The following is a 25,931-nucleotide window of genomic DNA, read 5'->3' as shown; positions in this document are numbered from 1 at the left end:
ATCTTCGTCGGCGGCAAGTGTTGTGGTTGCCACTGCTACCGCTTTGTCAATCTTCTTATTCTTCCTCCTCCCTCTCCTTCCATCTTCATCTTCTTCTACTTATTATGCTGCTATGCTGCTGCTATGGCACTGGCGGTGGCAGCGGTGGTATTTCTGTTGTTGTTTCCTTCTTATCGGGGGTGGGGTAGTCGAGTCGCAGGGGTGAGCATGTGCTGCCAACACCAAAGCGCCTTGGGCAATAAAGCGACAGCTTGCCTTGGCCCAGATTTTCCGCCAAGGCGCCAAGGCGCCTAGGCGACGCTTTGACAACTATATTAACGAGTAATCGCAATGTGGGTGGATTTGGTCAGGGAGATGCAGAAATAGTACTACCAAGACCCATTACGCTTAATTGTAATTGTAAGGCGCTGTAGACCTGTAGTATAATAATAGCTACTGAAAATGTTTTTCACAGAAAATATATACATAATAATAGCTACTAAAATGTGACAAACTGATGGTACTCCCTGGATATTTTTTAGGTAACAAACATAAATGGTTCATGTCTACTGTTATACCATATGATTGTGAGCACCATCATAAGGTTTATTTTGAGTCTTTCTGTCATAATGGTAATTATTATTTGTAAGGTGTGTATGAATTCAGAAAGTAAGAAAAACTGAAATCATGATTTTCGTTTTCAAGTATTTGGTAATGATAATTGGTAGCTATAAGTTATGTAATGATGGCATGTTGATGAAAATTAGAAATCCAATTCTGTTTTGGTATGAAATCTGATTTTGTCATGATTTATTATTTGCAACCCTTTTGCCAGTGTGTTTTATTTTTTTGAAAAATGTCAATGAAGTAGAATGAACCTGATTTTGAGATATCAGATGATGCTGGAAATCCATCTGAACATAAAATTTTAGAAACTGTAACATCTGCCACTGCTTAAAGAGAAAGAGAACATCTATAGGTTGGAAGGAGTTTATTCGAATCCCTAAAGAAAAAGGTTCTGATGGGAGACAGAGAAAAATGCAAAGACTCTAGAATTGTTTATTTGGCTGACTTAGACATCAATGGCACCGGCAGTTTGAGGAAACATCTCAAGCAATGGCCCAAACGGCAAAGCAAAGATGGCTCCCAAATGCTCATGAGTTGAAGTTATGGGACTTTGATGATTAAAGGTATGAAGCTTGAGGCAGACCTATGTGTGATAAGATTACTACACTTTTTGTGAGATGGAAGTTGCCTTTGGTATTTGTATAGAATGAAGAATTTAGGGATTTGATTACCTATCTTTATCCATAATTCAGCCCCATTTGCAGTACCACCAAATTGGCTGAAATCTTCAGGTGGCACACTAGGGAGTATAAGAGGATCAAGGTTTTCCTAAAATCCTTCAATTGGTGGGGTATCATTGACCACTAATTTGTGGCCCTCCATCACTAAATTACATTTCTCTCACGACATTGACATGGATTAGGTTAACACAAGAAACTGCTGAGATTTTACATCACGCCACCTCCACACAATAGAGTTCACATCTATGATAGGGCATCAAAGATGTTTTTAGACTGGGGCATTAAGAAATTGCTATTACTTTGGACAATGCTGGAGCAAATATCTGATACATTGGTATTGATGAATGCCTTTGTGTGTGGTGAGAAGATGAAAGCGCAGCTTAGTCCCTGAGATCTAAGGGTGAGACACTGAGACCCTAGGCTGATCTACGTTCCAGTTTTAAATTCCTCATTTCCTTGACCCTCCAATACTAATCACACAAGTCCATCCCAACATCCCCATTCTATCTCAAATTTCCACCTCATTAAAGAACTTAAAGCACAATTTCTACTAGAAAGAAGAGACCAAGTCTTTTGGCCAATTTCCAACAACCTGTTGGCAACTTCCTCACTGCCCATCTCTGAGTGATGCAAAACCAATGGTATACTCAAGGAAGAAAAAGAAAAAGGCTGCTGCCAGTTGATGTAGATCAGCCCAGTCTTAATGGGTTAGGACTATTGATGTGGATCAGAACCAACACCATAGGCCCAAGTATTATTAGTCCTAATGGGCTTGACCTAGACCCAAGACTAAGGCCCAGCCCATGCAAGTTGGGTTTGGTCAATCTATGTTTTATAATGTAAGAACATGCGTTATGTGTGGGTAGCAGGTGGAGAGTTGGTAGAAGTATTGTCAATAAAGAGGCCTTATTGCCAATGGAAGATTCCATTGTCAAAGAGAGGCTCCTATGTCAAAATTAGGTAAGGGTTTGGCGGTAATAAGTCAATGTTTTATAGGAGATTTCCTATTTTCTAAAGTCAAGAATTAGGTAGGAAAGTTGGGTTTGGTATCCTTTGCTTGGAAGCAAGTTTTTGCTTCTATTTATTTGTAAGGTTGTTTTCAGCCATGTGAAGAATTTTGTCATTCAATATTATTGTTAAGCTATTGCTTCTTTTGAAGTAATTCCATGATGTTGATCCTTGGTGATGGAGCTGGTGTATGATCCAAGCTGACTTCTTGCGGTGGGAAGCCTAGGAGGTTACTCTTCAGTCCTTGTTCTCATTCTTTTCAAGCATTCCAGCCATTAGAAGACATCCCCATTCCAATCGAGACTCACTATTGCTGCTTGCTACAGATCTGTTTGCCTAATCCCTTGACTCCATGTTATCCTTAGACCTATTTCCCTCTCTTTACCTTTGCCCTTAGCCTATTCATTAATACACCAACCCAACCCAACCTTAACCTCATCGAATTGAACCCCTTTCCCCCTAATTCAAATCCTGTTTTGGGACTGGTTGAACTTTCAATCCTGTCCTACATTAAGTGGAAAAAGGACTAAAGAGTAACCTCCTGGGCTTCCCACCACAAGGAGTCAGCTTGGATCACACACCAGCTCCATCACCAAAGATCGACACCATGGAATTACTTCAAAAGAAGCAACAGCTTAACAGCAATATTGAATGGCAAAAATTCTCTACGTGGCTGAAAACAGCCTTACAAATAAATAGAAGCAAAAACTTGCTTCCAAGAAAAGGACACCAAACCCAACTTTCCTACTTAATTCTTGACTTTAGAAAATAGGAAATCTCCTACCAAACATTAATTTATTACCACCAAACCCTTACCTAATTTTGACATAGGAGCCTCCCTTTGACAATGGAGCCTTCCTTTGACAATAAGGCCTCATTTATTGATAATACTCCCACCAACTCACTACCTACCACCCACACATAACGCATAATCTTACAATATAAAACATAGATTGACCAAACCCAACTTGCATGGGCTGGGCCTTAGTCTTGGGTCTAGACCAAGCCCATTAGGACTAATAATACTTTGGCCTATGGTGTTGGTTCTGATCCACAACAATAATCCTAGTCCATTAAGGATCAATAGTCCTAGCCCATTAAGGCTGGGCTGATCTACATCAAATGGTACCAGCCTTCTTCTTTTTCTTCCTTGAGTACACCCTTGGTTCTGTATCACTGAGTGATGTAACTGTGAGAAGATTCACCTCGACTTCCATTGTAGGCAATGAGGGGGTAAACAAAAAGCTACCATTAGCAAAAGACTCATTTAATGATGGCAACTTCCTCACTGCCCATCTCTGAGTGATGCAACTGTGAGAAGATTCACCTCGACTTCCAATGTAGGCAATGAGGGGTAAACAAAAAGCTAGCATCAGCAACAGCTCATTTAAAGATGTAACATGCTCATTGGCTATTGACACACAAATTACTTGAGGAAGGTACTTTGCACAACCATACCTCCAGTTACATTTGGCCAGCAATGATAGGTGATAAATCCTTAACATAAAGCATGTCTTGTGGATCACAACTTTGCTTTCCTCAATCTCAATGAAGTTATTCCTGCCGTGAGGACTGGGCTTTTAAGAACATAAGGATGCATCAAAGAAAGCCCCCACTCTCCTGCCTCTTCTTTCTCCCCAAACCAAACCTCCAACCCTTTTCCATCAGTAAAATCCAGTGAACCCCAAAAGCTCCAGCAACAGATACAAATGATGATTAGATCTTTCATAAATTTACATTTTCTCGTGCTTCCTTCTGCCCATTCTCTCCCAATTTCTGTATCAACTCAACTCTTTTAGACATTGACAACAATGGATTGAGAGGGTGACAATGGCAACAGCAATGGCAAATTTTGACATTTTGATATTCATCCTGGAATGGTGAACAGGATGTTCATAGTTTCAAATAGTCTACAGGCTCCAACCATTAGAGCATCTTCAATTAGATCTAATTGATGGTTCAAAACTTGGAAGTTCAAATATGAGAAAGTGCACAAAGGTTTTACTTTCATTTTTTAATGGGAAAAGGTTCTCTGAGCTGCTAGGGCAGGGTATACTAGCACCTTGTGTCTATCTCTCTCCTCCTAACATGAAATGACCTCACTGCCCTCCTCTGTATGAAACCGTTTTGTCGCACCTTATTGGTGCACTTCTCTATGCTGCTTGCTCAGAGAACCTTTTTTAATTGTTTTTTCCTTTTACTCTTAAAAAAATCCACTTGCAACAAGCTTGAATAAATTTATAATTCAACTTCTGGTAGAAAGGTTTCTGCTCCGCACTAAATGTGATCCACTTAAAAATGATAGATGGGCCAGTTTTTCACAGACACCAGAAAATACAAAATTGTGAGAAATAATACCCACATTTTATCATTGAAACATTTACGCCCTCACATGGGTTCAAATAAAATTGGTACATTGAGGCTTGTCTGAATTTCACCACACCATACTAGACATAAGATTTATGGAACTGTTTCCATAATAAGGATAGTGAAAGGTAAACAGTAATTTCTAACCTTGAACAATAAAGAGAATACAAGGAAAAGTTTAAAACATAATAATAATAACAGCAAACGGGTGTCAATGCAATATTAGTAAAAGATGACCATCCATGCACACCTGGTATCATCAAGTAAAACACGCGCAGGGAAAATTTTGGTTCCAAAAAGGATGCTGACAATTATGCAGTTCGGAATCCATGGGGTAAGTAAATCAACATGCAAAGTTTATGTGAGATTGGCAAAATTTGGTGAAAATTTTGGTTTTGCCAAGGGTGGAATCACCCTCGGCAAAACGTAAAACATTGAAAGAGTCAAATCCAATATGAGATTATGAGAATTGAAGTATGCACAATAGCAATTCACACAAGAATTATAAGATTGAATGTTATACAAGTTTCACAAAACCAACCTTTTGGCGCCTAGTTTTTGTCTCATTATCAAACTTGTACCTAGGACCTTTTGAGGCCATGGTGTTCTTGTAAATACCTATTCCATCAAGAAGAGTCTGCATATAGGAGAAAAGCAATGGAGATCATTATTAATCAATAAGTACAAGGAAGATCATACTTTGTAAAGTAAGTGAGTATTGGTGCCACAATGGCAAAGATTGATGCGAGGAACCAAACCTTCACAAAGAAATGGATGCATCACTCACATGTATGTCATTTAAAGAAGTCAAATGATAAACAAGGCGAAGCAGAAAACTGACAATATAATACTAAAAAATACTTTAAGTTAAAAGGTATCAGCTATTACTTTTACTTTGGTTCAACTTCTATGCATTAGAGTGATGAACATAAAATCACACATCATCTGGAAATCTAACCAATTAAGCTTAAAAACAAGGTAAATATAATCATAAATACCACAAAGAAAAACAAGAGTCTATCAAGACTAAAAAGAGAACAATTTTCAAAAAGAAAATTAGTCTAGCATAAGATATCCAGTACAGCACACACTCCCTTAACAAAAAAAATTATTTCACTGCAAGAAAAAGATGTGACCAAGTCAACCATACAATTCAATGCATTTTTGTCATTGCTCCTTTTGCAAAATTTGAAGAAGACGGATAGGGAAGAGAAGACTGCTTTGGCTAGGAAGCCCCTTTTCATCCTCATCTAAGCGAAAAAGGAAAGACAATCTCAGAGTTTTCCCCAAGATTTTTGCTGATATTGCAAGGTATTAACTTGATTCACATATGGCATGCAAAGAACTAAGGTAACAACTAGACCACTGAGGAAGTGGTGAGACATGACCAGATTCCTCCATCTGATTCATCCAGTAAACTGGACTTTTATGAAAGCAATTTTAGTGGCCCAGGTCCAACAGGAATCAATGAAGTGTTTAGAGATCATATAAATAGTGTAATAAACAATAAAGAGAAAGAAAGAAGAAGAGAAACGAGAATGCTGCAACAGTGGGAGTCACAGTCTTAATGTCGACTGCCCCAATTCATTCATATTTATAAGTTCACCCAATAGGGTAAACAATCTCAATACTGAAAAGACAAAAACATCCCTCAAGGGGGAATCATGAATTAGCGCTAATTCCTAATTCACGATTCCCTCCCCCCTTACATATATCGACTTCTAACACTCCCCCTCAAGCTGGAGCATAGATATTAACCATGCCCAGCTTGTTACAAATATAATTTACTCTCACACTCCCCAAAGACTTTGTAAACAAATCAGCAAGTTGCTCCCCCATTCGAAAATGATGAGGAGAAATAACCCCTTGTTGCAGCTTCTCATAAACAAAATGACAATCGATCTCAATATGTTTTGTTCTCTCATGAAACACAGGATTCTCATAAATATGAATAGCAAACTGACTATCACACCATAGCAACATAGGAGAATCATCACCAAACCCAAGTTCAGTCATCAACTGTTTAACCCACATCAGCTCACAAGTGCCATGTGCCATAACCCGATACTCCGACTCTGCACTGGACAGGGCTACAACAGTTTGTTTCTTGCTCTTCCATGACACAAGGTTCCCTCCAACAAACACACAATAACCTAAAGTAGAACTTCGATCAACCGGAGACCCTGCCCAGTCAGCATCGAAAAATCCAACAATCCTCCCATGACCATGATCAAAATATAGGAGACCACGTCCCGGTTCCTTCTTGATATAGCGTAAAACCCTTATAATTGCATCCCAATGAAACGTCCGAGGAGCGGACATAAACTGACTTAGCACACTGACAAGAAAGAAAATGTCAGGTCTAGTCACAGTCAAATAGTTGAGTTTCCCCACAAGCCTCTGATACTTCTTAGGGTCATCAAGAATATCACCATCATCTGTCATAAGTTTCACGTTAGGATCCATAGGTGTGTCCACAAGTTTAGAGCCCAGCAGTCCTGTCTCTGACAACAAGTCAAGAACATATTTTTGTTGAGAGAGCAAAATCCCTTTATGTGATTGAGCTACCTCAATACCCAAAAAATATTTCAGTCGTCCCAGGTCTTTAGTCTGAAACTGCTGTCCCAAATGTATCTTCAAACTCTCACCTGAAGAATCATCTCCTGTGATAACAATATCATCCACATAAACTACCAAAAACATCCTACCAGCATCAAAATGCCGGAAAAACACTGAGTGATCACTCCCAGACCGTTTCAGCCCAAACTCCAATACAACATCAGTAAAACGACCAAACCACGCCCGTGGCGACTGTTTCAATCCATACAACGATTTCTTTAGCCTACACACCTTCCCAGACTCCCCCTGAGAAACAAACCCAGGAGGTTGCTCCATGTACACCTCCTCATGTAGATCACCATGCAAAAATGCATTTTTCAAGTCTAACTGAAACAAAGGCCAATGATGTGTAACAGCCAAAGAAATCAAAATGCGAACAGATGCAAGCTTTGCAATAGGAGAAAATGTATCCAGGTAATCGACCCCATATACTTGGGCATATCCCTTTGCAACAAGTCGGGCCTTCAAACGAGCCACAGACCCATCAGAGTTGACCTTCACCACAAATATCCACCTACAACCAATGGCAGAATTACCAGGAGGTAACGAAACATGTTCCCATGTCTGATTTTCCTCCAGCGCAGAGAATTCATCAGCCACAGCAACCTTCCACCCAGGATTAGACAAGGCCTCGGTAACACAGACTTAGGAATAGGATGATAGTCAACAGTAGAAAAGCAAACAACAAAGGTAGAAGACAAACCAGAATAAGACACGAAATTAGAGATAGGATGCCCGGTACAACGCCGAACACCCTTACGACGCGCAACAGGTAAATCCAAGTCAGAACTAATAGGAACGGTGGAAGAAGAGGAAGTACCTATTGGTGGATCCGAAGGTAAAGAAGACGAGGTAGAAGCATTTAACCGGGTGTTGTATTGATCAAAAGGTGCAATTCGGGGTGTCGCTGCCTCGACTGATGAGCGACGTTGAAACACAACAAGTGGCTTTGTAGGAGGTGGCACGGAAGGCAATTGAACCTGCAAAGGAGAAGACTCAACAACATATACGGGCAGATCATCATCCAAGGCTGAATTGGGCACCGAAGACTCAACAAAGGGAGTAGACTCGAAGAAAGAAACATCTGCCATAACAAAGTATTTATTTAAATCAAAAGAATAACAGCGATACCCCTCTTGAGTTTTAGAATACCCAACAAAAAAACATTAAAGGGCTCTAGGATCCAGCTTAGAGCGATGAAGACGATGATCCCGAATAAAACAAACACTCCCAAAAACATGTGGTGGTAACACAAACAAAGGATTAGAAGGAAACAACAAAGAATACGGAATATCACCACTTAAAACCGAAGAAGGCATCCGGTTAATAAGATAACACGCAGTTAGAACAGCATCAGCCCAAAAAATGTTAGCCACTTTCATCTCAAACAGAAGAGATCGAGTGACTTCCATCAAATGTCTGTTTTTCCTTTCGAAGACACCATTTTGTTGAGGTGTATCCGCACAAGAGGACTGATGAATGATCCCATGCTTAAACATAAAGTCATTGGAAGGAGAAAAAAATACTCTTTAGCATTATTACTAAGAAGAATTTTCAATGAAGTATTAAATTGACTCTGAATTTCAAGAACAAAGGCACAAAAAATGGAGAATAACTCAGAACGATTTTTCATTAAATAAATCCAGGTAACTCTAGAATAGTCATCCACAAAAGTAACAAAGTAATGAAAGCCCTACTTAGAAATAACTGGACACGGACCCCATACATCTGAATGAACTAAAGAAAAAGGTCGGGCAGCCCATTTATTGACTCAAGGGGGATAACTTACACGGTGAAGTTTCCCAACCTAACAAGACTCACAATGCAAACTAGACAAAGACCGAAACCGACTATCTAAAATCTTCAAACTTTCCAATGAAGGATGACCCAAACGACAATGAATTTGATGGGGAAGCGCCATACTCGAACATGCCACAGCTGATGTGTCTTCAAGGACATAAAACCCCCCAGATTCACGGCCTCTACCAATTGTCTTCTTCGACTTGAGATCCTGAAACACACAATGATCAGGGAAAAAGGTGACAGAACAATTGTAAGCTTTAGTGAATTTTCGAACAGACAATAAATTAAAAGGAAATTTGGGCAAATAAGAAACAGAAGATAACGACAAAGAAGGGGTAGCATGCACAGTGCCTGTACCCCGAACTTTAGCTAAAGACCCATCGGCTAATACAACAATCGAAAAAGACTCACAAAACGAAGAAAAAAATACTTGAAACCCCAGTCATATGGTCCGAAGCACCTGAATCAATGATCCAGGGACGAGAAGCGAACGAAAGACACGCAATAGCATTACCTGGCTGAACAAGTGTAGCAGTGGAGAATTGAGATGACTGGGAATTTTGAAACTAAGTAAAACGCTCATAATCTTCATCAGACATGGTTACTGTTTTAACCTCAAGCTTGGAAGAAGAAGGAACCACCGAATCACTACTTGCCGAATTTGCAAACTGAGGTGGTTTACCATGAAGCTTCCAGCAAAAAAGCTGAATGTGGCCAGGTTTACCACAACGGTGACAAGTTCTCACCTGTCCTGAAGTCTCTGAAGCACCAAACGTGGGAGTTTTACCAGTACCAGTCCCACGACCACCACCACCATTATCTGTCCCACCAATGGGCCCACGGTTTGGTGTAAAAGATGCTAGAGCCGAATTTTCAACAGGGGTAGAATCCTGGCTGCTCTCACAAGAAACACGTAAAACATGAGAAAAAGCTTCTGAAAGTGTGATGATCTTATCACCACCAAGAATCTGGGATCGCACAGACTCACATTCCTTACGAAGTCCACCCAAAAATACCATAACAGCAAGCTGTTCTCGCTGTTTTTGCATGCCTTGTACATCAGAAGTAATAGGAAGGGCAGAATTCAGCTCCTCATATAACCTCTTGAACTCAGCAAAATATTGGGTGACATTAAGGGTCTTCTGATCCACCTTATAGAAAGCCTGGGATAGATCACAAATGCGAGACAAGTTGTCCTTTCCAGAGTACAAGACATTCAAATATTCCCATAAGTCCTTAACTGTGTCAATATGAGTCATCAAGTCGGCAATCAGATTATCCATCGAATTCAACATCTGGCTCAATATCCTTGCATCCACAGTGTCCCAAGTCGTATCAGCCTCAGATTTTGCCTTCGTCAAGTGATCCTGTTGATCACGACCAGTCAAAGCCAACCTGACTACCTTCTTCCATTGCTGAAAATTAAAAATTCCTTCTAACTTCCTTTCAGTAATGCGATGAGAAGATGATGAGATTTCAGTCATCGCAGTCTTTGTCTCAACCATTCTCTACCGTCAAAGAAACCTCAAAAATCAGAAGCAGCCCCAGAAATTGACCACCAAACAATCACGATTGAACACAAATCGTGAATCAGCACACAAAGAAAACCAACATAAAGTGGCACGATTAAGAGAAAAATCGTGAACACTCTTAATATCACTAACTTCTGATTGAAAAATAAAACTGATCTCAATTCATCAATCTTCTCCCCCAAAATAAATCATCAATACCACCAACAATAGACCTAGTCCTTCATGTAATCATGAACTAGTCTTAAACAAAGATCAAACACAGCATTAGGGCGCTGCACCCCTTTAAAAGAAAAGTTGGAGAGTCTACAACGTGAGTTGTTTGTAGAAGAAGAACTCAGTCAATGTAAACCTTACAAGAGCACAATCGATCCTCGGAAGTGTGAACCAGTCTCTAACGATCCTGCTCTGATACCATGTAATAAACAATAAAGAGAAGAGAAACGAGAACGCTGCAACAGTGGGAGTCGCAGTCTTAATGTCGACTGTCCCAATTCATTCATATTTATAAGTTTACCCTATAGGGTAAACAATCTCAATACCGAAAAGACAAAAACAACCCTCAAGGGGGAATCGTGAATTATCGCTAATTACTAATTCATGATTCCCTCCCCCTTACATATATCGACTTCTAACAAATGGCATTCTTTTGGTTTATCCAGGGCCAACCACAAGAGCGGAAATGCAGAAGAAAGATCTCAAGAATCTGATATAAATTGATTTTGAAATAAGGTCTTTGTCTGTATTTTGTTAATTGGATGTATTGTATTACCATGAGATTGTTACATAGGATTTTTTAAAATTATCAGTAGATTTAAGTGTTGAGAATTTTATTTTATTAGTGGGTCCAGTGGTGGTGTCATGTGGAGTATTTTAATTTAAATATTATATTTAATTGTGTCAGCGTGGGGTCAGAGTTGAACATATCGTCCGTTTTGGTGCTTAGAAGTTGCTATTTTTAAGGAGTCTTTGATTATGAATGTTTACAAAGAGTTCTATTACCGTTAGTATTCTATTGTTCTTATTTTAATGAGTTCTTATATATGGCTGTGCATTCTTATACGAGATCTTGGTGAAGAATAAAGAACTTCTTTAAACGAAGTGTGTGCTAGCTAAGTAAATGCCCCCACTCTATAGCTGATCGATCTCTCTCTCTCTCTCTCTCTCTCTCTCTCTCTCTTCTCCATATGATCCCAACATCTTCTTCTATCTTCAATCTCCTATCTCTATTTTCTTTTCTTTATCTGATTTTCTCCCCTTTCTTCTCTCTTCTCTTCTTCTATCTTCAAGGACTATCTCCCGGGCTTCAGGCAAGTCCCCTCCATCTACTGTTCCCAACCTCTCTTTTGGCCCTCCAGCTAGCCCTGCTCTTGTTCGCTCTTATCAAAGGCGAAATCGAAGCTCTTCCCAATCTAGGAGCTTCCTCCAAAGGCTTCATGGCCTTGAGTTGCTCCCCCCACCTTCGTCTAAGTGAATCAAGGTGTCCTTTGGAACACCAGGGGTCTTAATTCCCCCTCTAAACATGTTGTTGTCCATTCCCGCCTTCGGCTTCTTCGCCCAACCTTTTGTTGTCTCTTAGAAACCCATATCATAGAGTCTAATGCCTCCAAAATTTTAAATTCCTTTGCCCCTGGTTGGTCTCTTTTATCCAACTACTCCCATCATTCCAATGGTCGTATTTGGGTTTTGTAAGATCCTTCAAAAATTTTGAATGTTTCAGACTTGCTTGTAATAGCAGAATGTAATCGGCAGCAGCTTGTTGATAGAGAAACTTGAATAAAAATCAAATCTTGGACAGAAATTTGAAAGTAGAACTTGAGAGGAACCACTTAGGCTTCACACCACAGAGTGTCGATTGGATCAAACTCCAATCCCACCAACGAACCACCCAAGCTTCACACCGCAAGTGTCGAATGGATCACACACCAATCCCACCATCTTTGATCACACACAAAGCAGATCTTCAATAGAAGAAAGGTTGCAGCAGCTTGTAAGAGCAGATATTATAAAACAGTGAGGTCAAGAGGAGCCCCACAGTTAGTTTTATTTATATTGGCCAAAGGCCTAAATTCCTATGCAGCCTAGGAATAGGAAATCACAGGCTGAGTCTAAATACAAAACACTCACTCTATAAAATTCGTGGAGAGGTGTGGACCCTAAAATATAACTTAAGTTAAAAAGATTCTATCCTAAAAGAAAATTCTAAAATCACTTAAACTTGAAACTAAGTATAGAGCTAATCCCGTATGCAACTTATGTACCCCTACTTTAGGTTCATATAAGTGACCTATTACAGTGAAAACCCATGGGATCAAAGTCCCAACATGTATATAACCAAACCCTAAACTTATTCCTGATAAAAGAAGCCCGATTTGGTGATAAATCTGCATCAAATTGATCAACCAAATTTACAAAGGCATGTCCCACATTTCTGGATTTTTTTTGGGTGGGGCCCATGTCCACCACTCGATGTCACACCAAAACCAAACACACGTGTCCATGTCAACACATCATTGGTAATAACTCACAAAATATATGCAACATTGTGACCAATTGGGCTTTGGTGCAATAGTAAGGTGGCTCCATTGTGACCAAGTAGTCACAGGTTCAAGTTTGGAAACAGCCTCTCTACGAAAGCAGGGGTAAGGCTGCGTACATTATGACCATCCCCAAACCCCACAGTGGTGGGAGCCTCGTGCACTAGGTATGCCCCTCCTAATACACTACTGAAGGACAAGCTAGTGGAGTAACTCCCTCAATGGTCTTAAAAAGGATGAATGAATTGCTATGGTCCTGACCACTGTTAGCAAAAACGCGTTTTAAACACGTTCACGTTTTTTACTGTTTTAAATACGTTTTGTCGTATGTTTCCCAAACATACAGAAAAAACGGCAAACGGCAAGCATTTCCCGTTTTAAACGCGTTTAAAACACGTTATCACGTTTTTGACGTTTTTCAAGACCTTGGACTTAACTGACCATATCTATCTCTCCTGAACTCTAATCGATCTGATTCTTTCACCGACGTAAAAATGACTCGAAGGGCTACATTTTTCATGATATCACCTTCAACTCAAGGTCAGTGCACGGATACCGAAAATAGAAGCATGTATTTCAAATACAAATTCCTCAATTTATATGAGAATAGTGCCCCCTTTTTTTTTTGTTCCGCCTTTTTTTTTTTTTTAAATATAAACGTTTAAATCCCGTACCGTCCATTTTCCGTTTTTTACCGTTTAAAACCCGTACCGTAAGAGTGTCTTTTTGTCGTTCCCATTTTTGCTAACTATGGTCCCGACAACACGAACTTGGACCAATCTGGATCAACTAATATGGTTCCTGGCCAATCCAAACAATGATCTACCAATCATTAAGATATCAGTCTTGACTCTTGAGTCACAACCACTTTGTATGATACCATATTCAGATATTATGACTACGACACAACCTATTAGGATCTAGGACAAATAGCCATATCAATTTGGCAAATAAAGCTTCAGTTACCTTCCCAATGTTGCCCATTCTAAGACATCTTTCTTGACTGTCTTGGTGGCATAAATGGTCTTCTTTAGAGTCCCCAGCTTCCGATAAGAAGTCCCCCTGATATTTCTCAATCTTTTTCCAGACCAAAGCATTGAGCATTAAAAGAAAATTCTGGGTAGATTTACATGGTAGACATGATTATGGTTGATCAATCACCACTGAAAAGCAGCTTATCTTCCTACTTCAATTTTTTCTTGAATTTTTCCATGATCGAACGCAAATAAATTTCAATAGGAATTTTTACCAAAGGAAAGCTTGAACATTTTCTTTGCCAAGTTTCTGATTCCATCCCACGTCCTAGGATGTACAAGAAGTAAAGCAATATGATCCTGCTTTAATCCAAATTCCCTACATCCACATGATCCTCCTATTCACAAAGTCGTTGATGAGCTGCTTTTCCTCAGCCTCAAATAAGATGATAATTGTATTCATGATCAATATAAATATATCTAGGGGGAGTCGTTCCCCTTGTCCAATATCCTTTTCCACTTTGAAATATACACTTAGAAAGCCAGTAAGCAAGATGGAATAATTAAGAAGTCTAGTTTATCCTCTAATCCACTCCCTCCAGGTTCCCTCCAAAGCAAAGTATAATACTTCACAGCTTATGCTGTCATTAAATTTCACAGAATCAATCTTGCATACTACAACCTTCTTATTCATTGTTCTAATTTCCACCAACTATATTCACAGACATCGTCTACAAAAGCAACAAGAACTTTGGATTATAATTGAATCGATAACCTTTGTTGTCCTCTTAGAAAGACCAAGACAATGATTCAAGCATCCTTTATCTTCCTCTTCACTGATAAATCCACACCATGCAAGATTTTCAAGAGGGTAGCTGGTTGCATTATCTCCCAGTTATTCAAGTCTCTCTCCTACAAGTCAAAGCAGGTGTTGTCCTAGCAGAAACTCTAACTCTTAGTTATTCAGCCTCCGAAACGCCTCATTCATTCCTTTACCAAAAAATAAGAAAAGGAAACACCTCATTCATTTCCACATTACTCAAAGTAAGAAAATAAAATCAAAGAATGATTTACTCCATTCACCGCCCATAGATAGATGCCTTTCAAAATCTTCTTCTCTTTTTGTTTGTTTTTTTTTTTTTTTTTTTTTGGTGGGGAGGAGAGGAGGGCAGTAACCCAATGTAAGTCCCACTTTCTCAAGGTCCCAAGAAGAACGGATTGGAGGTGGTCCTAACCTTTGTCATTTTTGTACAAACCACTTTGACAATCGAACCCTCGTCTTCACATTGACAGTCCAAACTTTTTACAATCACACCAAGCGACAGACCCTTATTTTTCCTATTACACTTTTCCATAAAAAAAACATCTTGATTACCTGAAAGTTATCAATCCCAAATTTTTCTGCAACCAGGTTCCTCCCAAAGTAAGAAATTCCTGCCCCAAACCCAGCAACTTTTTAGACGACAAAGAGCCTTGTTCACGTCGGTTATCTTCCTGAGACTCAAACCTCCATTTTAAGCAGTTAGCTTCCACGACTATAACATCCTTGTTTCAGATGTGCTTTCTATACAAGGCGACTCTCTCTCTCTAACCACCCAAGTTTTCCTGTGTCCCTTTGGATGCACGTGCATGTGTGTATTCCTTTGTGGTGGGTACTTCACTTGGTGAGCTTTGATTAAATAAAACCTTTTTTTTTTTTGAAAAGCATAAAAAAGAAACTACTAACTGATAATACTCGGGGCGACTCAGGTTAACCTTGATTATAAGTGTACTGAATCCAATCACATCAGGCAAACTCTGAGCAATTCCAGCCAAGTTAGGCCAAGTCCAATCGATTCAGGGGCAATTCAAATCGGAATCCATGAAGCCGATCCCTTACCCAGTTTCAGGTCGTTAAGCCTTGAACACTTCATCATCTTCTGTACTTTGAAGAAAAAAAAAATAGCAATGGCGATGTACATCCTGCTCTTTAAAGGGCCTGGCGCTGATAAATGGCACAGATTAGGTTATCCTTGTGAATTTGAACTGCCAAATTCTAACTTACTTTCTGCCCGTTAGTGCTGTTCTCCGAGAAAATATCTTTATGATTTCCTTTAGAAAAAAATAAAAAGAAAAAAGAAAAATGCCGATAAGTCTACACCAGTTCTAAGCTTCCAAAGTGATCCAGTTAAATGTGACATTAATCTTACTTTTGACGTTCAAACATAAGTGATAGATTCATATATAGTTAGCACCTGTGTTTTCTCGCCAGCAGGTTTTGCTGCTACAACTAACACCAGCTCACGGTTCGAAACCACAGTAGCAGGGAAACCTTTTAACGTAAAGATCTAAGAAACATCAACAATGCTCAAATACGAAACAAATAAGATGCCAAAATTATAAAAAAACAATAAGAGTACACATTTTAAGCTCTGAATGTTCACGAATGGAGGAAAAACTAAACCCAAAAAAGAAAAAAAAAAGAGAAACGAGATGGGCTTACCTGGTGAAAGAGAGTCTGTTGTAATCTCCAGAATCTGGTGCCATATATGCTTAAAAATAAAATATAAAAAAACCGATCCCAAGGGCCTTAAGAAGACAAGTTCGCAGAAACCAAAAATACAGTCCTTCTTAATCTCCCGCTACGTCTTCGTCTTCTATATTCCATTTACTCTGAGCGAAACGGACAACAGAGTCGAAAAGATTCAGTCAAACCCCCAAAATGCCTGCTATTATTCCTTTATTCTCCCTTCTTTTCTGGTGACGAGACGGCGACTGAAACTGAATCGCCTGTTTGAGCTCGCAAGAGAAATGGAGCTGTGCAAGGCTTATCACCGCCTCAAAAGAGACGATTAATAACTGATCAGGTCTTGGATTTTGATTGTTGCAGAGAAGTCATCTGGACAGACGATTGAGCGGGAAATGGGGGAAGGAAGGAGAGAGAGAGACGCAATCACGCAAATGGGAAGAGTAGGGTTTAGTTTCCTTCATTTTACCTATCCTAGAAAAGCTCGGCTCAGCTTGGCTCGTATTGACTTTAATTGGGCTGAGCTTGTTTGGCTATACCAGTTTGAGTTGCGGGCATGGTACGTAATCTCGGTATCAGGATCCGTATCGCTCATAATCAAGCCAAGTATGACGCATTTACCCTTGTGATTACCGTTTAGTCATATATTAATTTTGGTATCCACCGATATAGGTACGGATCGGCTAATATGTCTGATCCCACAAGATCCAGACCGATACATAAAACCAAGCTGAGGACTGGGGATCGTATCGAGACAAGCCGAGCTAGTCAAGTGGATAGTTTCGAGAATTTCCTTTTCCCTTTTTTTTTTTTGGTAAATTTCCTTTTCCTTTCTGTTGGCGTGTTTGTGTAATGAGATTAATAACTGCCACGCGCGGGAGTTCACGCGCGGAATTTACTCGCTTATAGTGGGTTCCATTGAAGCATGGCTATGAATGAGAGGTTGACTTGTTGTCGTTGCATGAGGAAGTGACAACAAGAAAAGGTTGTGAAGACAAAAACACCCTTATATTCTTAGGCTATGTTTGATTTTCAAGAAATTGAAAGATTATAAAGTAAAAAAACATAATAAGATTAGAAAATATATTTATATGATGACACAATTATTGATTTATGTGTCTATTTTTCTTTCAAAATTTGAACTTTCTTTTCCTTTCTTGGCAACCAAACATAGCCTTAAAGAAGCATCTGGTAAGAAGAGAGGGGAGGTGGTCATCGTATTTGGTAAGCCAAAACATTAACAGGGCAAATCTGGAGCAATAGACTACATCTCCTTCGACCATTATGTTGACTATGTTTCATTCTCCATTGTAACTTCTGTTCAAAAATTAACTTTGGAGTGTGATAGTTTTAGAGAGAGAGAGAGAGATTGAGATTTTTCTATTGGACTATGTTTGGAAGACAAGAAGAAAAACATAATAAGACAAAAATATGATGATACAATGATTGATTTATGTGTTTATCTATCTTTCCAAGTTAAATTTTTTTCAATTATTTCTTTTATTTATTTTTCTAGGCATCCAAACATACTTGGGGAATAAAAGATACTTATATATTGCAAGAGACAAATAACTCTGTGCAACCATATTGAAATAAGTTTATCCACAGTTCACAAAATTTATCACGCAATATAATGATGTGATAGTTCCAACCATTGAATAGATAATGGTGGGTAGGATGCAATTGTTTTGCATTGACCTGGGTTTTTGAAAACTCGAGCTCAATTTGAGTCTCTGAGCCTCAACCCAAGCATGGCTTGGTCTAAATGTTAGGGCTAAGCCCAAACCCAACCATACTGGGCTTAGGGTATATTGATCTTTTTGGCCTATTTTTGTTGTTTTTATGTTGTTTTTTACACAAAAATGATAAAAAAAAAAAATTACTTAAAATATTTAGATGTTAAATATCTTACATCAAATCAAGTATATTTATAACATGATGCTTTGTTGTTGTTTCAAACTTCATATTGACATGTAAGACAGGGGCATTGGGGGGTTATCTATGTATAATATTTGGGACCTACTTGAACATGCCACATGGTAAATATTGTCGCCCAACTAGATAAGCTTCTCTTGGGGAACTGACCATGAAAATACACCCAAATTAAAATATGGAAAAAAGTTCTCTATCCTGGAGTGCGGCCTACGCTAGCACTCCCATGAGTCTATCTCTCTCCTCCCCATGTGAAAAGACATCGTTGCCCCCCTTATTTTGAGGAGGAGAGAAATAGACACATGGGAGTGCTGGCGTAAGCCACACTCCCGAACAGAGAACTACTTCCCTAAAAATATTTATTTGTTGAAAATTGGTCAATGACTTCATGCATAGTCCACCTGGGAATGTTTTCTAGTGGACTTAATGTCTATTTGTGGTAGTTCAGGATGGACCAAAATTATTTTGGTTGGTAGGATCATGTTTCTCTACTCACATATCGAGTTTTAGTCAAAACCAAACAAACCACGTGGAAAAATAGAACTTTTAAATTTTGTTAGCAAATGATTGGAAATGTGTAAAATTTGAAAATAGTTGGAAAAAAAACCCTAACAACTAGAAATAGAAGAGATAATGCCACTTCATAGGATTTAGTGACATATGTTTAGATTTTACTTTGAAATGTGACAAGTGGCCAATCCTAACCATTTTTTATCAATCCACTTGTTAGAAATTCGACATCACCCGCTGCATGGTAAAAATAGATATGATGTGTAAAGGACCTTTCACCTACAAATATTTCATGATAGATTTTGCTATGAATAAAACGGTAATATTGCAAGGAAAACATGATTGAAAATAGAGAGAAATTTTTTTCTAAATGGCTCACTTAGGAAGGCCTTCTATGTGTCTCTAAAAATTTGCCACATGAAAGATGGGGCCTAAATGTTGTGGACGGATAGCACCCAACGTCGTCTAGATCACATATCAAGTGAGATCCTAGATAGAGTGGCCATGCTGCATTGTACAACTTCAAAAGGCTATTGTGCAAATGAAACTTTTAAAAGAATAATTGAGAACAAATGGAGGATTGGAAAAAACGAGCACATATTTTATTAATGGTGGTATATGAAGACTTTGAAATTTTAGACCTATGTAATTCAATCTACCTTATTAACCCAACTATCAACCTTGCTATGTCACGCTTCAATTATCACAATTTGGCATGTCAAATAGAAGGCAGTTATGTGTGGTATGCAGAGAAAACATTTTAACATAAGGGGAAAAGAAAAAGAATACGAGTAGCTACATTGCAAAGGCTTGTTTTGTTGCAAGTGGGACCAAGTGAGAGTGGTCGTATAGCTCAATCTCGTTAATGGTGGCATATGATTGGATTAGACTTTGAAATTTAAGATATATATGCAATCCAATACATCTTATTCATCCAAACTATCAACCTTGCTATGTCATCCTTCAATATATCACAATTTTTTTAATAAATAAAAAGAAAATAACTAAATTAAAAACGAGCAGCATCACATTTCGTAAAGTCAAATAGAAGGCAGTCATGTGTAGTATGTGCATATAACCTTTTTAACATAGGATCCAGATCCTCTACTGTCGAGTTGCGTATATACGCAAGGTGGGAAATGATCGCCTTACCCCCACTCGGGCAAGGCGTTTGGGCAAGGGTAAGGCGGTCAATTCTCGCCTTGATGTGTTTGCACAACACGATGGACATGGCAGCTTGGCAGTAGAGGATCCAAATTGTTTAACATAAGAGAAAAATATCATATCATACTATTATATAAAAGCACGTTGTGGCAAATATTTCAATTACCTATTCTACCCTTTATTCTTATATAAAATTTTATTATTTAATTCTTAATCTTTATGTCATTATTTCTTATAATTTCATAATCTTAGATATCCTTAGTATTAATTAATATTAATAATATTTATTTTTATTTAAAATAAATCTTTCCATAAAATTAGATTTATCAAAAATAAATCGATTAACAATTATGGAGAGAAAATCTCTTCAATTCTCTCTCATAAAATAAAATCTACCTTTAGTATTAATTAATATTTAATATTAATAATATTTATTATTATTTAAAGTAAATCACTCCACAAAATTAGATTTACCAAAAATAAATCAGTTAACAATTATGGAGAGAAAATCTATCCAATTCTCTCTCATAAAATGAAATCTTTCACTCTGTATCTCATGTATTCTATAAGAATCCTTCGGATCATTTTTTTGGTAGGAAGAATCCTTTACATTTTAATCGTGTAATTTTAATTTGAAATTTTTTTAATACCCTTATTATTCTATTTGCTTAATTATTATTATTATTTTTTTTTGTATATTGTGTCTAATCTTTTGGAACCCTTTCGTTATAATTTTCATTTGTTCTCATTTATTGCTTTTATTCTAAAACCCTTTACAATTATATTAAAATTTTCTTCGAATTCTCTCGGGGCTTTGAAGTCTTCTCCCAATCTCCCCTCTTCCCTCTCCCTCTCCCATGGGTAAATCTCTCTCGCTCTCTCTTGCTATCAGTCTAATCTCATTCCCTCTACCCTGCTTCTCTCTCTCACCCTCTCCTTAAATTTCCCTTTCTATCGTCCCTCTTTGAGTTAGGGTTTATACATTGCTTTTTTCTCTCTGTAATCTATTTGATTCTTACCCCATTGCAGATTTTAGTTGGGATTTTTCTTGCGTTTTCGACTTCAGGCATTTGTCCGTATTGAATTCGGTATGTTGTTCTCTATAATTGTAGCTTTTCAATTTGAGTTTTCCATTACCTTGTTATCGATTTTTGTGGCTTTTTTCTGTACATCATCTGCCTCTCTCTTTCTCTTTTCCTTTCTAGTTGTTTTTGTATGTGGTTCTTCTGTATTTATTGGATGCCCTATATATATTTTTGGGATTAATTCTGCAAGGAATCTGGGTTTTAAGCACTAATAGATCTCTCCTTTACTGTATCTATTTGTATGTTTTTCTGTGTTTAAGCCCTCCAATTGGATCTCTCTCCCCTTCACTTTCTGTGTATCGATTATAAGGCATTGGTTTGAGGAGAGAGCATCTTATCGATTTCTGTGGCTTCTGGCTTCTTTCTATACATCATCTATCTCTGCTTCTACGACTGTGTCAGTGCAGTCCATCCCCCAACCTCTATGAATTGGCATCGATGTTTAATGGGATTTTCTAAGAATTTTCTTTATCTTTTGACTTTAAATTTGCAGTTATCAAAAATAAGATTGTAAGGACATTGCCTTGTGTGGGGAGAATTTTTCTTTTTCTCTTGATAGCTAGGATTGTTCAAATGGAAAATACTCTTCTTTTGTTTTTTGTCTAGGTGATTGCTTGAGACATGCTGGCCAATTATCTTTGATAACTCCTGAACATTGTTTCAAGATGTTCTAGAAATGAATCTAGCTTCAGTCCAAATACTATACAAAATCAATTTTGATAAAATAACAAAAAAGTGCTTTGCAAGACTACTAGAATTGAAGTTCAAATTAATTGTGGAGGCCTACCATCAATGTATCATCTTTTTTCGTTTTTTTGAATAAATATATCAGTGTATCATCTTTATCAGCAACCAAGCAGATATGCAAATCCGATGTTCTAATTGAATCCCCTCCCCCATCCCTCTCTCTAACTTTCTACCCTACCATTCTGCTCCATAAATCAGGAGGGATTCTGTGAAAGTATTCAATACCGTATCGATCTGGTTTGGGGCTAAATTTCTTTCCAACTTCCTAATTTATTTATTTATTTGCTTTGCATGACCAACATAAACATGGATATGAATAATCTACATTCTTTTAGGGAAGAAACATTTGATCGTAATAGAATGTGGGTGCATGATGTGAATACCACCTGTAGGAGACGTTGCCCCCATTTGCAAACCCCACAACTCTTGATATATTTGGCACTGACCCGGTGAGTTCACACATCCATTTTTGAGGTTTTTTATTTCTAATAGAGAGCCTCCAAAATAAGACTTGTCCACTCTGTTGTCCTTTTCTGCCTAATTGTTGCCTCTGATTTATTTGGTAACATGTTTTGGACATATAGTTATAAATTACGAGATTATTTTGTGAAAGGTCTCCATGAAGTTCAACGAGTTTCAGTAGCAATATAGATCCAGTATGTTGGACTCCTGTTGATCCTAACATTTGTAATTCTGCAAGAGCAAACTTCAAACCAGAGTTGTCATGGGATCTGATTGTTGATGGTCTTCAAATAAGATTTGTTTTTTCTGTTAGGCAAGTAGGCCATAGTTTAGTTCTTAGATGGTTATGACAGCTTTTGAACGAAACAGTGTCATATGGCTCACTTCTGGATCATTGGTTAGACCTTAGAAGGTTGAGCCTTATTTGGGCAGTGAGGGATGTTTCTGAATGTCATATATTATGATTTTGATGATGCATTAGGTGGTGAGTGATCAAATGATTATAAATGTCTGAAGCAAAGTATGAAATTCATGTTGAGATGGATCAATAAGTTTATTGATTACTTGTTTGCATGAATCAATGAGCACGAGTTGTATATATAACATTTATCTCTCTAATATTTGATCATAAGAGTTGAAAGACAGGTTGCATGTCTTGAATCTTCAGGAAATAATGCCAGCTTGGGGTATGGCCAACTGAATATATAGTCCAACATAAGAAGATACAGATCATTTATGTTGCTGCTTGTAAAGCTCAAGTCCTGAATGGGGACCTCATACAAATTGGTTTGCGGCTTTGAAGAGGTATGGATTTTAGAAACATGTTGATATGATGTGAAGATTCAGAATGAATCTCAAAATTACTGAAACGAGTTAATATCATCCTCTTCACTGTAATTAGATTTGACTCTCTCTGTCATGATTGATAAGCTCTACCAGTAATTCTATGTGATAGTGGGCTTTGGTAGCTCATAACAGTTTAAGAAAAAAACAATAGAAATGTTTTATCATCAATGGTTAATGTCCTGAGAGCATACCTTCTACAACAACCGTGGATTTACTCCACAAAAAAACATCTCATTGATCAAGGCATGTGATAACTGAAGTATTGTTCCTTCAATTTTCCTTTCTTTCTTCTTCAATTGGTGTTGAAACCTTTAAGAAGTTAGTTTATAGAGTTTAGGATGAGTCGGTTATAGAGTTGGAAATGGCACAAAATGGATTAGTACCCTATACTTTTGAAAGGGCATGGTCCAGTTCCTATGCATGATCACCATCTAACAAGGTGAAAGGGCACGGTCCACTTTCGATGCTTTCGATAATTTCTATTCAAACCTGAATTGTCATAAGATCTGATTATTGAATGTCTTCAAATAAGCTTGGAACTTTATGTTAGGCAAGTAGGCCAGGTGTTAGTTCTTATTTTGTTAAGACTGAAGTCAGCTTTTGAACCAAAGTCTATCATATAACTCATAACAATTCCTTCGATTCTGGGTCATTGGTTAGTCCTTAGAAGGTTGAGTAATATTTGGGCAGTGAGGCATGTTTAATTGTTTCAATTTCTGAAGGTTAGATTGGTAACTTGATCCATGGTGTTGTACTGTTGTTTCAAGCTTTACATCGTAATTCTTGGTTCTGATGCTTATTGCACTGAGGTTTAGAAAGTTGGAAAGAACCATCTGTGCAACATAAAATGAGATTAAAAAAAACATGAAATGTGATCCCAAGAACTTGTTGAGATGGGTATTTTCTCCTCAGTCTCAATAGATTAGGCAACCGATACTAAATGGCTTCATAATTTGTTTTCGAAACCTTAAAAAAGTGAAATTATAGAGTTTAGGAGTACCAATTACTATATCCCATTGCAGAAGCAACTACATAAGATAGAGTAGAAACTGAATCTCTTTTTTTTTTTTCTTTTGGAAAGAAGAAAGAAAGTTTTGGCAAATTCTGCAGTACTGTCAACTGGATAGGGGGGGTTGGGGCAGAAGGGAATGGGGTACCTATTTTAATTTAGACCTAGAACTGGCACTATTTGGTACTTCATGTCTGACTTGAAAAATGGCATTCACTCACTTACCAATCTTCTAACCTAGCCATTTACACTGAATTCAAGGCCAATGTAACCATTTCCTACAATTGCTATTCAATCAGGAACAAACTGCAGAAAAAACCTGCTTTTCATCCATAACCAAGAGTTAGAAGAGAGGTACTAGAGTCAGTCTTGTTTTAATTATTTGTTTTTCTCCTGCAATTTATCCCATGCATTGAACATGAAGTTAGGGTCTAATGCCATTTAGAGACTTAGGAGAGTAAAATAAAATAGGTTGGGGTGTGTTAATTGACTAAAACAAGGGGTGAAAGAATTGGTTGATTCTCAGATGTGGATCCCTATCACTTTTTGGATAAGTTCCTCATATAATAGTAAATCATTCTCTAAACACGATCAGTATCTCTCTAAAAACTTTGCATGAATGAAGTTCCAATCAAAATACAGCCCATGCACCTCTACTGCGTAGTCAATCTACTTACTCAAGAACTAAGGGGCCCTTGTCTCTAGGACCATTGTGTCTCACTTTCATGTTGTCATCTTTGATTAACATTATTAAAAACCAAAACGACAACAAACTTTATAGTTATTCCCCTCATTTCAGTTTTCACTGAAAATTTTTCCCATCACACCATACTCTTCTGTTTTAAAGAAAGGAAGTAGTTAAATAAGAACTAAAAGATGAAGCTAACTTGAATCAATTAGACATTTACTTGGTTGGAATTTTCATATTTTAGAGGCCGGATATGGAAGAATATGGCCCATCAAGGTCAGGAAAGACAGTATGAAGATGTCAAGATCGGATATATAGGGTGTCTGAGGATATTAGATTATTTTGAAGAAGAACCACCATCAAAAGAATTTCTATTACGACATGCCAACGGGCACAACGATCTGGAAAAGATGTTTATTCCCTGGAGAAGTCTGATTGAGTTTCCAATTGGGCTTTCCCTGCCACAGCAAGTAGAGAAGAAGGCTGCTAGAGAATCGGAGGTCTGCCTGCCATTTAATATTCAATAATATTTGTTATTGTTTGAGAACAATTGGATTTGCTTATTTTCTTATTTGATTCTTTCAGGCTGAGGTGATCAGGAAAATTCTAGGCCAGGACTCCAATAAGAAGAGGCATTTTTTCACCAACAACTGATAATCAAACATCTTTGTTCTTGTTATTTGACTTGAGAACCAAGCCAAGCAGGTTAAAATCGGTTCTATTCTCTTTGTTCTTGTTATTTGACTTGAGAACCAAGCCAAGCAGGTTAAAATCGGTTCTATTCTCTTTCAACCCAAAAACAGTTACCCCCTCCGGGTGATAAGTGTGTGGAGCCTTACCGGGATTCCAAGGATGAGAT

At 38.0% G+C, this 25,931-nt stretch overlaps 1 protein-coding gene across 4 annotated transcripts in view; it reads right to left on the bottom strand.

Moving 5' to 3' along the window:
* The window catches only part of LOC122667373 (protein PHOTOPERIOD-INDEPENDENT EARLY FLOWERING 1), a 55,097-nt gene extending 38,137 nt beyond the window's left edge, over positions 1-16,960 (bottom strand). For all 4 annotated transcript variants that reach the window (XM_043863634.1, XM_043863633.1, XM_043863635.1 and 1 more), the window contains exons 1-2: positions 16,606-16,960; positions 5,203-5,298 (exon numbers count right to left, since the gene is read on the bottom strand). In XM_043863634.1, coding sequence (XP_043719569.1) covers positions 5,203-5,262 — 60 coding nt within the window. In that variant the 5' untranslated portion in view covers positions 5,263-5,298; positions 16,606-16,960. The remainder of the gene's footprint in view (positions 1-5,202; positions 5,299-16,605) is intronic.
* Between the last annotated feature and the right edge of the window lie 8,971 nt (positions 16,961-25,931).

Source organism: Telopea speciosissima, chromosome 7, assembly GCF_018873765.1.
Source record: "Telopea speciosissima isolate NSW1024214 ecotype Mountain lineage chromosome 7, Tspe_v1, whole genome shotgun sequence".
In the NCBI taxonomy this organism is placed as follows: domain Eukaryota; kingdom Viridiplantae; phylum Streptophyta; class Magnoliopsida; order Proteales; family Proteaceae; genus Telopea; species Telopea speciosissima.
Note: the sequence above shows the minus strand (reverse complement) of the source record. Positions and strands in the feature narration are given on the sequence as shown.